This window comes from Biomphalaria glabrata, chromosome 5 (assembly GCF_947242115.1).
Source record: "Biomphalaria glabrata chromosome 5, xgBioGlab47.1, whole genome shotgun sequence".
Lineage (NCBI taxonomy): Eukaryota > Metazoa > Mollusca > Gastropoda > Planorbidae > Biomphalaria > Biomphalaria glabrata.
In genome coordinates, this window is record NC_074715.1 from 8603528 (window position 1) to 8621557 (window position 18030).

Consider the following 18030-nt stretch of genomic DNA (forward strand, 5'->3'; position numbering starts at 1 on the left):
TCACTAAAAAAATACCCAAATTAAACCCAACTTCTACGCTTCTTACCACTGAGTCATTACAACTGGAGCAAAGACCTCTCCCTTTATTTGTATTCCCCATGTCGACCTAACCAGTGGTTTATTTCTCCTAACCGTTAGTGTCGAATTAATGTCGTATGGCAATCAAATTGGACGACTTGCAGCTCTTCTGCTTTCTATCTTGACGTTTTAGTCATCTAATAGGAATCCAAGCGCTTACCACTTTTGATTTTTTTTTCTTCATTTTCTTTTCCCGAGAGTCACAATTAGTTTAGATTCAGAGATCTCTTTAAGATTGAACGCTTGATACTCTTGCACCAACATTACAAAGGTCAAGTGCACAAGTGTTTGTAAAGAAGTAATTTATCTTTTTAATCTTCATTTTCTAAGACTGTTACTTGACTTAAGCATGTAGGAGGAATTGTGAGATTTAAAAAAAAAAAAGAATAGACAATAACAATCCATTTTTTCGATGGTCTTGCGCGAGATTGTTATTGTCTATTCTTCTGTTGCTGTATGTATGTGCGGGGGAGAGGGGTCGTGGCAGAGTGGGAGGTTGTAAAAAGAGGTTGCCGAACCTAAAAGGTTGAGAACCGCTGAACTAGGGGAAAACAAAGACGTTAACAATTGATAGAAATATTATTCTCCCTCTTGACTTAGGTGAATCAATTTTGTTGACATTATTCAAATTAGTATTAAAAATAATAAAATGGTTGCCGATTTTTCTTTTTTCTTTTGTTAATAAACCAATAAATCTGGTCGATTGAAGCCTACCGCAAAAAATAAATAAGTATAAAAAACAAACAAAACTATATGCTTAGTCTGAAGTTATGGATATTGTTATGTTTGATGGTCTTACCACAAGCTCTTTGATGACTCGACTCCCTCCACCTCTATGCACGTATCTAAGTTTGACTCCTTGTTAAAATGTTTTGCGACTTGTTAAACAAATTTAATGTCATTTAAAAAATATGATAGGTCAAGTATTTTTTTTTAAACAAATGACTGTTCCCAGTTTAGATAGATTAGAATAATGAACAAAGTCTTATTATGCAGGGTAATATTTTATTTTGTTTAATGTCATTTAGAACTAAAAGAACACAAGAACAACTTTTTGTCATCTTTACCCGATCATCTTTACAAAAAGTTTCTAAATTAAGTTCGGGTAAATATCTTTCCTTAACAAATTATTCAACCGAGCGAGGCACGGTCACCTGGAGATAGTATGAGTCATTTTTTATTGCAAAAAAAGAAATTAGAATAGGGGTAGGGGTCTCGCCAGCAACCATTAAACTAAAGTCATAACATAAGTGCTGGCACCCAACAATTCGATGATTTTATGATATCGCAACAGCCACACACATATACACTTCAACACCGACTTACAAACATAGAACATCAGAAAATTTTAAATAATTTGGTGGTTAAATTTAAAGTAAATTTAATTGACATAAAATTCATTTAAAAAAAAACATGTATTTTTAAGATAATACCTCCTTAAATACGACTTATAGAGCTATTGTTTTTCTCTTAATAACTAGTGAAGGTTAAAATTAAAAACAATGTACATTTTTATATCCCGCCCCATTCCCTTTAAGTCCACCCAACTCTAACGGGTACCTGCTTTTAGTAGGGGAAAGTAAAGGCGGTTGGCCGTTGTGCTGGCAATATGACACCCTGCCCGTTAACCGTTGGCCACAGAAACAGATGACCTTAACATCATCTTCCCTATAGATCGCAAGGTCTGAAAATGGAACTTTACTTTTTTTTCTACAATTCCTCCTATCTCTCGTGAGAGAAAATCCTGGTTACGAAAATATAACTATCTACTACTATTCTAATGACTGGTCTTGAAATCTAGGGTTAGAAAACGGCGTAGAGTGTTCATGAACTCTAATATGAATAGGGCTTACATACGGAAATGCCTAATAACATAAGTTTAAGATTTTGATTGTCTAGTCCTCAAGCCTTCTCTCTATCTCTGCAGTCAGCGTCGATGACTCACAAGCATATAAAAATGTGGCCATGACCAGGAAGCGCATCAGTCTAATTTTGGTGTCGATGACTAAGACTTTGTCTTTTCATATTATTTTAAGATTTGAAAGTCTGCTGTGGATTTTGCAATGGAATCGAGATGCTACAAAAATATCCTAGGTATCACATCACAAACCAAGAGATCTGAGACAGAGTTACTGCAGCGATTGGATCCCGTGATAACCTGCTAACTATCGTAAAAAAAAAGGCCAATCTTAAAATCTATGGCCATATTACAAGATCTTTGGGGCTCGCAAAGACGTTCCTTCAGGGAACAGTACCAGGAAAAAAAAAGAGGCAGACGGAGAAAGCGATGGAAGGATAACATAAAAGAAGGGTCTGCCATTGAAAGAGGTTCTAAGGCAAAAGACAGAGAGGAATGGAGAAAGACGGTCGACGAATCTTGCATGGTGCCCCCAACGGTCCAATAAACTAAGGGATAGATAAAGGTATGAGGTAAAGTCCTCAAATAAAAATTAAACTTATTTTATTTTAGAATTTGAAAATCTATAACGTCGAGCTAGAGTTTCCCTTGTGTGGCCAACGTGCTAGTCATTCTTTTCCCAAAGATATAAATTATCTATCAATTTCTATGAAAATCATTAGAGCCATTTTCGAGATACCTGTCCAGGTTCCAACCACGTTTTGCCAATGAATAATCAAGTTAAATAGAAGATTAAGGGGGTGAAAACGCTGACAATAGGATAATTGTTATATGAAATCTGAAAACAATAAATGTACATTGTCTTTAACAGTTATAAAATAACTATTTCGGTTTAACAAATTCATATTCAGAAAGGTTTTGATATTCCTCAGTGCCATGGTCTACCTCCTTTTGAAAGACGACACAGTTCTGATAGATATCTTCCTTGTCTTGATAATTGTCTTCTTCAACTGTAACAAAATACAATTTTAGAGCCATTGATTTTTTATTTTTTTTTGTATTTTCGTGTATTTTCCAAATAACATTATTAAAAAAAAAAAAAGAAACAATGTATTTATCAGTCCGTCTATTTCGCTTTTCTAAGTCGATGCAGTGAGTTTTGTCGCAACCGTTTTAAATAAGGGTGCACCGGATGGTACTTTTTGTTGTCGGCCGGAGCCGAATTATGCCGTATAGTAAAATATGATATTCGGCCGGAGCCGGAGCCGAAGCGACTATCCGGTGCACCCCTAGTTTTAAAGTAGCCTTTTAGGTGCAATAGTCGTTTAGGGCAGAGGCTTTGGCGAAAAATGTTTAAGCCATTCTATAAATGTTTATTTTATTGTTTTTAACTCTTTCATTGCCATAGCATAGGAAGAAAATATTTACATATTATAGTGTGCCATGTGGAGACTAATTGTAGCTGTTAATGGGTTATATAAAAGGTACAAATCGATTATTGGTCTGTGGGTTTGGTAGATATATACGAGATAGCCCATGTTGAGGGGTTTGGTAGATATATACGAGATAGCCCATGTTGAGGGGTTTGGTAGATATATACGAGATAGCCCATGTTGAGGGGTTTGGTAGATATATACGAGATAGCCCATGTTGAGGGGTTTGGTAGATATATACGAGATAACCCATGTTGAGGGGTTTGGTAGATATATACGAGATAGCCCATGTTGAGGGGTTTGGTAGATATATACTAGATAGCCTATGTTGAGGTATTTTCTTTGAGTTTATTTGATGACCTACATAGTAAAGGTAAAATTCCCCTTTCAGACATTGTGGTCTATAGGGCAGATGATGTAAATGTCGTCTGTTTCTGTGGCCGACGGTTAACAGGAGTATCATCTGGCCAGCACAACGACCAACTGCTTTTACTTTTTCCCCAATGTCAAGTAGCCATTAGAGCTGGGTGCCCAAGGATCTCGAAATTAAGAATCCCATTCTTCACTAGAATTGAGACCCCGGACCCCCTGTTCTTCTTTCGACGCTTGTATTTCTCAGCTACTGTACATCCCGATCTATATAATAATACTTGTGTAAATAAGTTATAGTTTTTAAAAAGTTATAATTACTATAAATTTGTGTCGAGTCTCTTTGGAGAGGGCGTTAGTGCTCCATTTATAAAGATAAAGAAGCCCTGTCGTCAAAGGATTGAAACGGGAATTGACGTCGTTTCCAAGTGATCCAACCCCCTAGACAACGATCATCACAACCAGCCAAGGCAACCCCTATATATAGCCCCAGCACTTTAAAATTTACTGATCAGCATTAATGACTAAGAGAAAGATGTATTATAATTTTTTTAATGAGTTCTCTGGTGTAGCAGCAACCACTTTGTTTTATTATACACGGTCAATTGTTTAAAAACAAATATAAAGGTGCCACCTGTATCGTTGTAGTTGTGCCGTGCCTCATAGAGTGCATCTGCTTGGTCATAAATTGACGGCTTCTCAAATTTCTCTCTCCACTGAACCAGATAAGGCTTGACAAGCAATAGGGCTAAGATAATGAGAAAAGTAACCAGAGTCCCAACTGCGTATCCGATCCTGAAACTGTTCATTTCTACGCTGAATGTTTCTGTGTGAGAAAAAAAAAAAACAACAAGCAAAACATCAAGTAATAGTTTTCTAAAAACATAATATTTAGTGAAAAGATTGCTGCCATATCTCTTAATATTTAAATGTTTAGTTCCATTTTTTACTATACATAAAATATTAATGATCTCTAATTGTTTCATTGATTCATGTGTTATAATAATAATAATAATCTTTATTATCCGTAAGGAAATTTGTCTTACAATTTGTGCATTACATCGAGAATAAATAATTGCGCAGAGTTCTAATTGGATCGGAGAATGGGAAGTGTGAAAAAAATAACTGTAAAAGAATCCACCCAGACAGAGGGAGAGCGATAATACGATGTTTGCTAAAATGAAGGCTAGTAGCTGTAACACAACTTTAAGGCTTCCATTTATGTCACTCTTCTTCGTTACGTTTTTTTTTTTGTTTGAAGTGTTTAGATTATGGCTGTATATCAAACTGTATTACAGCCAGGGTCTTAAGAGGCTAAAATGTGGTCCTGTTATAGACCTGCCTGCCGATAGGTGAAGGCAAGACGGATCGTCATAGAAGGCCTGATCACTGGCCTGCAACGTCACAACATGTGGGTAGTTTAGACCAATAGTGTTTTTACACGTCTCAGGTCTCAACAGCCCACAGGTTGCGACGTCGCAGGTCAGTGGTTAGGCCCTCTAAAATGAATGGTCTCAATTCAGGTCAAGAGCCAATGGCTTCCTAAACAAAAATTAGCAAGCGTGGGTCAGTTGAAAAGAATTTCATTCTTCTTCGCAAATTATGTCGCATTCTAGTCGGAAAGATAAACCAAAGTGATGAATGCTATAAAACATTGTTCAGGCCTGATACATCTCCAACACTGGAAACGCGGTCACGGCGCCTTATGAGCGGTCTAATTTCACGGGCTTTTTGGAACTTGTGCCAACACGCAAACCACTTTCCACTTATATGGTTTATTTAGAGTGTTGCCAGGTCTGACTCCACGAGGTTTTTCTGAGACTTGTGCCAACACACAAACCACATTTTATTTCTATGGTTTGTTTAGGGTGTTGCCAGGTCAATGAGTCTTCAACGGTATTTCCAGTCATAGCTATGTGACTCGGTGCCCACTGCACGATAGAAAGCTTTGCAAAAACCTGAAATACAGTTTTTAAGTCAGCGACTAGGTCAATGCCTTGCCCTCAGGTTTCAATCACTAGGTCTAGAATGTTGGAGAAAGACGGCCGTCCGATCCTGAGTGGTGACCCAACAGTTTAACAGGCTCACTCTAAGAGATACATGAAGGTGTTAAAGCGATGTTTGTTTTTTAATTATAAAAAACTTACTTAATTCACAGTTGGATCCCTCGTAACCGACAGCACACTTATAGCAAGATCCCTTGAAAGGATCGCATTCAGCGTTTTCACAGCTGGAGGAGCAGCGAGCTGAACAGCTTCGACCATAAGTTCCGTTCACACAAGCTGAAATAGAGGTAGTGTCAAGCACAACAATGAAACATTTGTAGCATTCTAGTAATTCTACTTTTACTCGTCTGTAGAGCAAAGTACTTGTGGATACGTTTCTTCTGGAGCAAAATAGAAAAAAAAAATTTTGAGAGTTTTGATCTAATTACCATTTTTTTCTTCTCAACTTGCAAATTTTTTATTGAAAAAAAAAAAGGTTGAAAGAAAAAATTAAAAGCTGTTCTTGAAAACGGCTCTAACGATGTTCTTAGAAATTTGACAAGAATAGGAAAAGAACATCTGGGTAATTGGGAAAAATCTAGATTGAACGTTATAATTTTTTGAAATATTATCTCTGGAATTAGCTTGGTGTAGACAACCTTTACCTTGAATAGACATACGTCAGTGTGTATTAACGCATGTCTTCGTTTGAGCTAAATAAAGAAATTAGATTTTCAGGAACATTTTGCGCATCGTCTCTCTATGTCTGGATCTAAATGTCTAACAGAATTTCATATACTCAAAGTATATTTATACATTCACTTTATTTTGTTTGATATCGAATAAGGGAAATAACTTGTACATTATTGGTAGATATAGTAATAGGACGGAGTTCTTCCCCTTATGAAAAGCTTAGTTGTTGTTTTTTTAAAGGATTTTAAAAAATATTTTCCTTTTTTTTATTCTATTGATTAATTTTCATTGAATTAAAAACAATGTTTGAGTTTAAATCACACGAGTCGTTTAAAGAAATGATGTCAAATAAATATTCTTGAACGTCATTAACAGATAAGAATTCTCTCCCAATAGTTTAACCTCAATAGTAGTCAATTATGTTTTTGTTAGAATGACTTGTTAACTCTCCTAATTGACGATACCAACGGTGATTTGACCTCATTAAATTAAATTAATGTTTAATTTTATGAACTTGACTTTGTCTTATATAAAAAGAGCATGCATTCCCCGTTAATTCTATACCAAATAAAACATTTTCTGATAACAAACAACAAAGCTATTGAAACTTTATTTAAACAGGATAATGAAATAGTAATGGGCAAAATAAAGAATTCCGTCGAAACGTGGGAAAATAATAATGGAGAGAAAGAGTTAATACTCTGATAAGGCTCGGGCTCGTACCCTTTTCTTTGACCCTTTACCAGTGGGAAAGATTTTAAAAAGAGTCCACACAGCTATAACGGGGGCATTATATTAGTTTGGGGAAAAGTAAATGAGTTTGATCGTTGTGTTGGCCACATGACACCCTCGTCAACCCTGAGCAACAGAAACAGTTGGCATCATCTGACCTATAGAAGACAAAGTCTGAAAGTGGGAAGGGTGAGCGCATTGTCAGCGTAGGAACTAGTAAGTGGGGTTTTACGACCTCAGTTCTAATTGTCGTAAATGTGATACTTACTTTCTGTACAGTGGGGGAGACGGTACCCTTCAACACAGCCAAATAAACAACTGCCCCTTTGAGAGTCACAGTCTGAATCGTAACAATTTAAGTTACATGAGCGTGTACAGTTCCTTCCCCATTGTCCACTTTGACATACTGAAACACACAAAATATAGTTAATAGTCATAATATTTCAGATATATAAATAATAATAACACTATTTTATAGAAAAAATGTCTGAAAGTGGTACTTACCTTTATTTTCATTCAATATCCAGAGTGGTAGATTTTTTAATTTCTTTCATTTAGTTGTATTATTATTATAGCTTTTATATAGCGCTACTTTCATGCTTATAGCATGCTCTGAGCGCTTTGTTCCATTCTCATTTGTGGACCAGTTGGAGGGGGGGGGGAAGGGGTATCTAGGAGTTGGGTTTCCGTGCTGCCTTTAGGCGCTCAGTAAACACAGCTTTGCCCGAGTCGGGTGTCGAACCCGCGCCCTTTGTATATGAAGAGATTGTTTGGGGATATGGTGATGTATAATGATAATAATTTCCTACAAATCAAACGTTATTGTAATTTTCATGTAAATAAAGACTAGTAGCTTGCATCTTGTTCACAAGAAATATAAATGTTAATTTTTCAAAAAAAAATTCTTACAATAACCATAGACTATATATTACATGGACTGCCAACACTAAGGAAACTAAGCATAAGTTCCATTCACCGAGGCGTCCTTGGTTGCGTGGTAAATTTACTTCCGGTAGAATTTGTTACTATATAAAGAAACTATTCCCGAAGATTTTTATCATCAATTTTACAGCAAATCATAAATGGAAACTTAATTGTCATATACGATGTTACAGAGGTAAGTGTGCACAAATCAATTTGTGACTTAGATCTATGACTATAAAGCTTTGTAACTGATTTTCTTAGCCAATATAGATAATTAGCCAAGCCTGTATTTCGTGTATTCTTGTTTACGACATTAATTGTCTGCTCATAGGTGCTGCCAGTTTGGATTATGTTTTTCTTTTTTTTTTCATCACAATTGATAATTATTATCATTATTTTTACAATGTATATTTTAAATGTGATAAGCGATTTACTGAAAGAGTCAATACATTTCTGAGAGTGTCATTTATTAATTTTGTATATAATGGGTGATATAGGCCTAAGTTAAGTCTGTGAATGAGTCAGTCTAAATAAAATAACAATATAGTGAGTCAATAAGCCTACAATCTTACATCTTTACCAACTTTTGTTCAGATCTACAAATATTTTTTTTATTCAATTTGATTTTAATTTCAAGATAATGTGCATTTTTATCTATAGTAATGGAAAATCAACCATAAAAAAAAAATCAACGAGTATGTATGACTAACTGAAAAATCTGCATACAAATTTCGGCCTTCAAGTTTTTAGTGATTTTTTTAAACTAACTAGAATCCCAAATAACATCCAATTCTTCTAAAAGCTATAAAAAGATCTGATATTGTTTCGAATATATTCGCCCAATAAAATTTTAGAATCATTAGGCTCTACTTCACTAGAAAGTGATTGTACACATTAACATGTAGACTTTCACCCAGATGTAGTGACCTATGGCTATAAACTTTATCTACAAATACGAACTTACACACAACACACTACTATATATATATATATATATATATATATATATATATATATATATATATATATATATATATTTATATATAATATATAATAGAACACTAAACACTATTTATGTAAATGCCCATTTTTAAGTTTGTAAAATAATAATTTGTTTTTATAAAAAATCTGGCTATGCCTATAGTACTCTTAACAAAATTATGACTAAAAATATTATGAACGTCGAGTCTCTAGATTCAACATCTTTGTGTGTCTGATAAACCCAGAGAATGAAGATATAGAATCTATATAGGCCCCCTATTATATAGAATCTAGCTCTAGTTGACTCTAGACTAGATCTAGGATAATTTCAAGTCTAGATGTTCAGCTTCATCTTACCTTGATCATGATGATTAATTTTTATCTGACTTCCTGACTTGTTAACTTAAACTTCGTCTTACTTAGCCCTTAGGCGCCTTAGCCTTAGCTTCTTCATATATGTGAATCATGAATGGAAGTGCTTGGCTCACAGTGTCACAGATCGTTCTTTAAACTATTTGAAGATCGACTTTATCTTTACTAACGACTCTAATCTATATCTAGTTTATATCTATATTTTTTATGATAATAATAGACCTAGACTCTTATACTTATAATAAAGACAAAGTTATAAGATCTAGAATCTGTATCTAGATCTATTCCCATTTGTGATTTATACACTGATTATACACTACAGATTTAATGTTTCTGATGAGCAATACTACTATCTACAGCCATGCCCATTAACATAGGCCCTACTCATGTACTAGATCTAGCTCTTTTGATCACAACTCATATCTTGCCTAGATATATACAACTGTACTAGATTGGACTAGACATTCTAATCGGTTCTATTTTCGTTTTTCATTATTCTCACATATTCTAGTAGGCAATAGGTACCAAATTGTGCTATTTATTCACTGTAGATCTAGATCTTAATTTTTCTCTTAACTACCAAAGAAGTACACAAAGGATGTTGAAAGGTACCCAAAGGGCTCTAATTGCTACCATTCAATGTGTGGAATCAAGTATTTACCCAGATACTGCCACAATATGCTCTTATTGTTTTCAAAGGAGTTTTCACACAGTGCCAGAAGCTGTATAAATACATTTAACAGTAAGTTTTTAAGTAATTAATCATTTATTTTTAAACGTTATGTAAGTCTATTTTAATTGTAAGAATCCATGTGCTATTTTATTTAAAGCTAACTTTTAGGTGAATATTTACACAATATTGTTGTTATGTTGTAAATAAAACATATTATATTCCCTCCAGCCTGTGCAGGGTATTTCTAAAGTGATAGTTTTCTCATGCAGGCCAATACCACTCTTTTGTTATCTAAGGTGTTTTCCTTCAAATTATACTTTCTTGCATAAGAATTAAATATAATATATTATGCAACAATTCTCAATTAGAAGTACAGATTAACCAGTTATCTTGGTGGAAAAGGATGTCAGATGAGTTGAGAAAATGCTTAAAGAAAGTCTTTACATAATTCTTTGAACTAAGTCACTATAAATATTTTGGAGATTTTTTAAATTTAATTAGAATTTTATTATTGCTCACATTAAAAGCAATTGTTCTTTTCTTTTCCGCAGATGTATATTTCAAGAAGAAATGATGCTTTCTTATTTCTAAGAGTTTATCAATAGGATGAATGCCACAAAACTCACATGTTATGCCAGAAACTCTTCCTACGAAACTTCCAGTAAGTAAAAAAAAAAGTAAAGTTTCCCTTTCAGACCTTGTGATCGATAGGGCAGATGATGTAAAGATCATCTGTTTCTGACCATTCTGTTGCCTACGGTTAACGAGGGTGTCATGTGGCCAGCACAGTGACCAACCGCCATTACTTTCCCCAACTAATGTCAGGTACCCATTAGAGCTGAGTGGACTCAGACTCAAATTAAAAATTCCAGTCTTCACCAGGATTTGAACCCCGGTCCCCGGTTCGGAAGCCAAGCGCTTTACCGCTAAGCCACCAGGCCTCCTTCCAGTAAGTAGGGCAGCTTAAAATTTAATACTTTTATCTTAGTGCAAAAAGAATAAAAGCTGTCTTCAAATTCTCCCTTTAAATTTGCAAAGATATGTTTATAATTTAATGTATGCAGTAAAAAATTATGTTTCAAACACTCAGTACAATATTCAATGACTCTCTTTATTTGGGTTACCTCAGCATGCTTGTGCAGAAAATTTCCAGAATTTTTTTTTAAATCTGTTCCCTTCACTTTCAAGTGCATTTAATCATTCATTAAATTTTCATAATATTACTGAATATAATGTCAAAGATTAAATATTGTTATTATTATACTATTCCTTTTTTTTTGTAATATTTTAGTTTCATAATATGTTCCCATAGCATTTTTTGTGTAAAACCTCTAATATACTTTACTATACTCCTAATATACTCTTTAAGGAAGTGTTTTGTTAGATGTTTTCAGAATTGATTTTATCCATAAAGGACTTGAACATATGGAAGTTTGGTACTATATGAAACTGAGATTGAATTGGTGACTTGTTATGAATTTAATGTATGTTGTTTCTATTCCATCAACAGTACTAGAATTTGTCCAGTGCCTGTGATCCTCTGAGTTAAAGGAGAATGTGCTCCATAATACCTGCTAGTAGCTTGCTGATAGCTGGAAGTTCATGAATACTATGTTGTCCTTGATTTGATGATTCTGAAAACTACCATTTCTTAAGACTTGAGCATTATTTCTATAATTTAAAAAAATCTTTTCAGGAAATATTGTGTTTATAATATTAAGAAAGTGAAGATAATATTGTTCTTACTAATATTATTGTTATTATTATTATTAAAATAGAAAGCACATCATTACAATATTAACTTGTCAATAAATGTTAGCATTATTCAATTTTTAGTTACATGTTCAGACTATTAAATTTTATTATTTAAATTATAGCAACTTTCTCTTTCAGTCAAGCTTAAGATACATTCCTGTAAAAAGTCTATAATAATAAGTTAATACTTCACAAAAAAAAGTGTTTGAATGGTTTTCATTTGTTTGTACATCAAATATGTATTAATATAATTATCATTTTTAGATGAAACATTAAATACTGAAGATGACCATTTCAATTTCTGATGTAGGCCTATTCTCATTTCATAAAACAAACAGAATATTATCTGAAATTTCATCCTTTCATGGTAACTGTAACTGGCTTCATAAAAAAATGGATTGATGACTTGGTTGACTATACATTTTTGTATAAATAATGCATCAATGAATGTAGCTTATACTGTTCTTTTCCTCATCTTGAAAAGTGCTGACTGATAATTTGCTGTTGCATTTTGTTTTCATAAGTCAATGACTCATGATACTCTAAATGACAAATATCTTCTACTCATTACAATAGCACATTTCCATGCTGTTTGTCTAAGTGGAAGCAGATAAAATTTGTTCCTCTATTTGCTGCCAAATCTCAAAATTCCTGAGCAGCTGAAAAAAAAAAGAAAAGAAATTCAAACTAGTTTAGACATGTTATAAATATATGTTACAAATATATATATATTTGCTAATAAAAAATGTAAGACTACTTTATGTTACAACAATGGACAGCATCTTTAAAGCTGATTTCAATGCAATCACAAGAAATAATTTTTTCTCTACAATTAGGCCTGCTTTAATTATTTTTTTTTAATGTAAATAAATTTTATGCATAGGATTAAATATAACATGTACTTAAGGAGATTTTTTACCTATTATTTCACAATTACAAGTAATTTAAAGTGATACATGTATTGATAACACAATGTTATTGGAGAAAGTAAAAAAAAATCTCACTTTTAGTAGATCCCTTTCAATTTGAAAGTTAGTGACAATCAAATCAGGTTTTTGGAAGTAGTATGCTCCTTTAATAAAAAAAAACAACAAACGAAAAATGCATTATAAAAAGTTTTCGCTTTAAATAAAATTTCTCTTGGGTGACTTGAGTAGAAAGTAATAGAAATATGAACTTCATTTAGCAATATGCTCACACTAAGCAGAAGTGGGTTTTACTAGTGAAAATTGTCTGTCCAAATAAGCTATTGAAACTACTGTCAGCTTCACATGATAGGAACTGTAAAGTTTGACAGTTCTTCCTCTAAGACTTTTAGGTACCGGTATTATCTATCAAGAGCAGGGTAAAACAAGGATGGGTTTTGGCCATCAACACTATTCAGAATTGTTTCGTCTGTAATCTCATAGCGCCTTGGAAGATGGAGTATATATCCACAGTAGATCGAATGGAAGGCTTCTTAAACTGGCTTGACCAAAACGAGGAGACGACATTAGGGAACTGATGTTTGACGACGATGTGACTCTCACTACCATTCGCAGTCATGATTACAAAGGCTAGTCAATACTTCGACAGCTGCAGGTCAATAGTTCAGTCTTACAATAACTCTCACCAAGACAGAAAAAAGGGCATAAAAAGTCAACATCATCAAACTCCATTTGAGTGAGGGCTTGAGAGGCTCAAATCTTCTCTTGCAAAAGCTCTGGACAGAAACCCTGCTGTATTGCGTAGTGCATATATGTCACCATACAGATCGAGAATTTTTGGTTTCTCTGACCTGTTGAGACGGAGATCAGCAAGTCTGGGGCAGTCAAACAGAATATGAGGCACGGGGGCACCGGGATTCGAAATTTGGCCATAGCCGTGAGTGGCGTGAGAAACATGAGGCAACAGGACAGTGGCCTGTCCTGCACTGTGTTATAATAACTTGCTATAAAACATCACAGAATGTACTTTTTCTATTTTATCAACGACACCATCTAAATGCCAAACATACTTTTCTTACATTTTTCAACTCGGAGAAAATTTTACATCTAGACTTATTACCTTTACTTTAGGCCTACACATAATATATGACTTTTTTAAAACTTTTAAACGAAAGGTCATTTTAGCCTATTATAGTAAGAGCATATAGATCTAAATGTACCGGGTTATCCTTCTGAATAAGTCTTTTTATTTGGTTTATATAGCCTATATATATAGGCTATGCTCTCACAAGAACCTCAATTCAATCAATGTTGTAAACAAGAAAATACACGAAATACAGGCTTGTCTAATTAGTCTATATTGGCTAAGAAAATCAGCTATAAAGCTTTACAGTTATAGATCTAAGTCAGAAATTGATTTATGCACACTTACCTCTGTAACTTCTTCTTTAACAATTCAGTTTCCATTCATGATTTGCTGTAAAAGTGGTGGTAAAAATCTTCGGGAATGGTTTCTTTATATAGTAAAAAAAAATCTACCGGAAGTCAATTTACCACGCAACCAAGGACGCCTCCGTGAACGGGACTTGTTTATTGAAGAATATAGGCCTAGTGCGTAGAGTTGGCAGTCCATGTAATATATAGTCTATGCAATAACATACAAAACTTCATTCTTATCTTTGCACGGGGTAAGCCATTAGCAAAAGGGATTTGACTAATGTTTAGTCATAAGAAAGTTTCAATATATTGCTTAGTTCCCCGAGTTCCAAAGATAGAACACCAGACTTCAATGAGAAAAGTCAATAAGGGTATATGAATATGTTAAGGATAATCTTTCTGTAATTTCAAAACAAAGTATTGAACCCCAACACTAGTTGTTGTGCTCAATTGTAGCTTGATTCAATAATACAATGATGCCATAGCAAGGATTTCAAATTTTATAGTGTTTTAATCTAACAAACGTGTGATTTAATAATAATAATAATAGTATTAACAAGGCTTGTCTTGGAGTCCGAGGATTAATTTTGGAGTGCAGTTATTTCACGTGGCTACGCAGATCCAGCTGCGACCTAAATATTTTGCAAAATCCAGAGCAGGCATAACTTTTGTCCGTCCGTGGTCGATTTAAATTCTCTTTTCTTGGTCCTCGGCCGTAGATTTTCCTTAGGTCTCAAGTGTGTATCCAGCGGCTTTTGTAAGTTATCTGCAGCTGTATCGTTCTGAAGTTACGTGCCACCAGGTGCTCTCGTCCATATCTATGTCAGTGAAGGCAAGTTGGCGCCTAGGCTTTTCTCGATAGCGTTATGTGGCACCTCTGTTACGCCGACCATCTTTTAGCTAACCAAAAAAAGACTGCCTTAGGCATGCGTTTGTCCCACAAATGGTATACATGCCCTGCCCATTGTAACTGTCGGACGATAAGAAGTCCCTCAATCTGTCCGTAACGGCGTTTGCAAGAACATCGCTGTTTTTATACATTGAAGTACAACATGGTAGAAGTCCTTAAAGGTATGCCAATGCCGTAGCATTTTTAAAAATTCTTTTTAACGATGATAAATTGTATCTTTATTTACCTTTTACTGGTTTGATAAACATGCTCTGGTAACTCTTACCTTTTGTACAGGCTGGTAATTGATATCCCGGCTTGCATCCGTTATAGCATTCTCCAGTTCGAGAGTTACATTTAATCTCATGGCACTTTTCACTACATTTTTGACTACAGTTGATACCCCACGAGTCATCTGAGCATTCTGTAAATAGAACTTGTAGTTAAATCTTTAGTATTTTGTTTCTTATAGGGTTAAAATAAACACTTGAAACTGAAACAACAAACACTTTGATAATGTAAACATGTAAGCAAGATTCTTTATTCAGCCATCTTGGCTTTCGGTATGTGTCCCAAAGGTAGGGGCATAACTCTTCCTACACTACATCTAAACAAGGAGAAATGGGGAATGATATTTACTAGTATGTAAATGGACCGAGGGAACATTCCATCAACAAAATTAGCAAACAAATAGAAAAGAAAAAAAAATTATAAAAAAAAAAAATGTAATGAAAATATCTTCAATTATTAAACCTCAAATATATAAAATAATTTTTAAAAAATTAATTTGATTCAATTAGGGTATCTAATCAGTGACACCGTCAGATGCTATATCTAAAAAAACATGCAATTTCTAATTCGGCCAGCAGAGAAGGTTTATTTGTAAGATTATTTATTGGTAGACTTATAATATGGACATCTAGATTTAACACTAGACTTAAAGTTTGATTTAGAACCCTTAAGATCTAGTCTAGATGTACTTCAAGATCTAGGACGTAGTTGTGATAAATATTAGATTGACGTAAAAATACAAGCAACGCTTATAAACTAAAAAAAAAACTGAAGCAGCTTCAAATTTACTCAGTTATCTCATGTACGCTAATACGGCTAACTACGCCATGTTGGCTCTAGACCTAGATACAGTCTCTAGCCCAATTTAAAAAAAAAAAAAACTACTTTAAAAAAATATAACGGTCAAACTAGAATTTTCCCCGCGTGACTAACGGGCTAGTGATTCTTTTCTCAGCGATGTACATCAACAGTTACATTTCTAGAAAAAATCGTTAGAGCCGTTTTTGAGATCAGCGGTCCGCTCACCCACCCAGGTTCCATGAATGAGTGACTTGAAAAGAGGTATATTAAAAAAAAGAAGTATCAAATAAAGAATAAAAAAAAACATTTTGGGAAAAAAAAGTAAATTTATTTTAAAAGAAAAATGTTAACATATGAAATTGACTAGTTAGCCAAGACATAATATTGAAAAAGATAATATGGAAATTATTATGTTCTAAAAACAGAAATGTAATTTTACATGAATAAGTCTCATGTAGTATTCAGTTAAACATAACCATAACAAAAATATTCCAAAACATTATTACAATATCATCTATGTATGAAATAATGTATGTGTATGAAATGTATGAAATAATAATGTCACCGCACTGTAAAAACTTTAATTTCAGAGGACAAGGAAACAGCCTTGATTGAAGCGACAGATAAGAAAATCAATGCAGCTCGCAAAAGCTCCACTTGGAATAGATTGCCCAGAATGCAGCCAAATTTTCCAGACTCATATAAGCCTCCTAAGACTCTAGGAAAGGACTTAAACTGCAATGTAAAAATGCCCTCAGCATCGTAGATGTCATTAGTGGTCACCATTGAATGTACGAAGTTGGCGTTAGGTATTGGAAATGACAAACATTTTAATTCACTAAAACAAACAATAATGTGGTTCTTCAAACTATGTAACATCCTCAAATTAATCATTATAGTTGTCTGTTAACCCCATAGGTCACCAACCAGCTTCCCCCTGGCGTCTTGGCTCTGGATACATTGCTCGTAGCAAAATCTATAATAATCACTTGCCTACAAAACCTTATGAAGTGATAGTGTGATTATTATAATCACTTCATAAGGTTTTGCAGGAAAGTGATATTCAAAAATTTGCTTTTTAAAGAGTAAAGAAGACATTCAGACAAGATCGAAAGATATTTCCTATTAAGATGGTTGAAAAGGCGGATTGGGACAGGTAAAAAATAAAAAGGCCTTAAATATCTATACCCCGTTTAAAATGTTGACTTTTACCAGTTTCACAGTAAAGACGGTCACTGAATCCATTGCATCCTTGGTCACACAGTCCAGTTTGAGTGTTACACGTCACTTCACATCTGTCACTGCAGGGATTAGAACAGTTCACACCCCAAGTCCCATTCCTGCAAACTGCACACAAAAGTACACATTTTTTTTCCTATAATGATTTAACAATCTTCCTTTCTGAAAGAACGCTGAAATTCGCAAGTCAAAACTATAGCTGAAAATAAAACGAGCTATGTGGTTATGGGTTGTATATAACATTTGTGTATGAATTTAAAATCTTTCGTTAAATATAGTAATAGAGCCCCCTTTCCCCTTAAATCAACTTTGCCAAGCTAAGATTTTTTTACTGAAAACTATCCTTGTTTTTACTAAACCTTTGCACAAGTCACACATTCATGGAACCTTTGGGTGAGCAAGGGGAGGTGGTAGTGATTCGCGAAAATTTTTCCAACAATTTTTCTAGAAATTTGAAAGTTGGTGTTGGTGTATGTATATTTTTGGGAAAAGAATTACTAGCTTGTTGGCCACACTGGGAAAACTCTAGTTTTACCGTTATAATTTTTTGAAGTATAAAAAGAAATTAATTTAAATTTGGCTAGAGAACTAGAA

The 18030-nt window shown here is 34.0% G+C and overlaps 1 protein-coding gene and 1 long non-coding RNA gene across 3 annotated transcripts in view; one reads left to right on the forward strand and one right to left on the reverse strand.

Annotated features, from left to right (window-relative positions):
* Window positions 1–1075: 1075 nt before the first annotated feature.
* LOC106060504 (uncharacterized) overlaps window positions 1076–18030 on the reverse strand; it is a 41413-nt gene continuing 24458 nt past the window's right edge. Inside the window, exons 8-13 of the mRNA XM_056030278.1 lie at window positions 17410–17544; window positions 15392–15529; window positions 7417–7554; window positions 5886–6020; window positions 4373–4564; window positions 1076–2946 (exon numbers count right to left, since the gene is read on the reverse strand). Coding sequence (XP_055886253.1) covers window positions 2819–2946; window positions 4373–4564; window positions 5886–6020; window positions 7417–7554; window positions 15392–15529; window positions 17410–17544 — 866 coding nt within the window. The 3' untranslated portion in view covers window positions 1076–2818. The remainder of the gene's footprint in view (window positions 2947–4372; window positions 4565–5885; window positions 6021–7416; window positions 7555–15391; window positions 15530–17409; window positions 17545–18030) is intronic.
* Window positions 8076–12482, forward strand: LOC129926423 (uncharacterized). 2 transcript variants are annotated; one of them, XR_008778079.1, is made up of 4 exons: window positions 8076–8265; window positions 10011–10167; window positions 10650–10759; window positions 11609–12482. It is a non-coding gene; the product is annotated as an uncharacterized LOC129926423 (long non-coding RNA). The 2 variants fall into 2 exon arrangements; XR_008778078.1 differs by lacking the exon at window positions 8076–8265 and having other exon boundaries at window positions 9127–10167.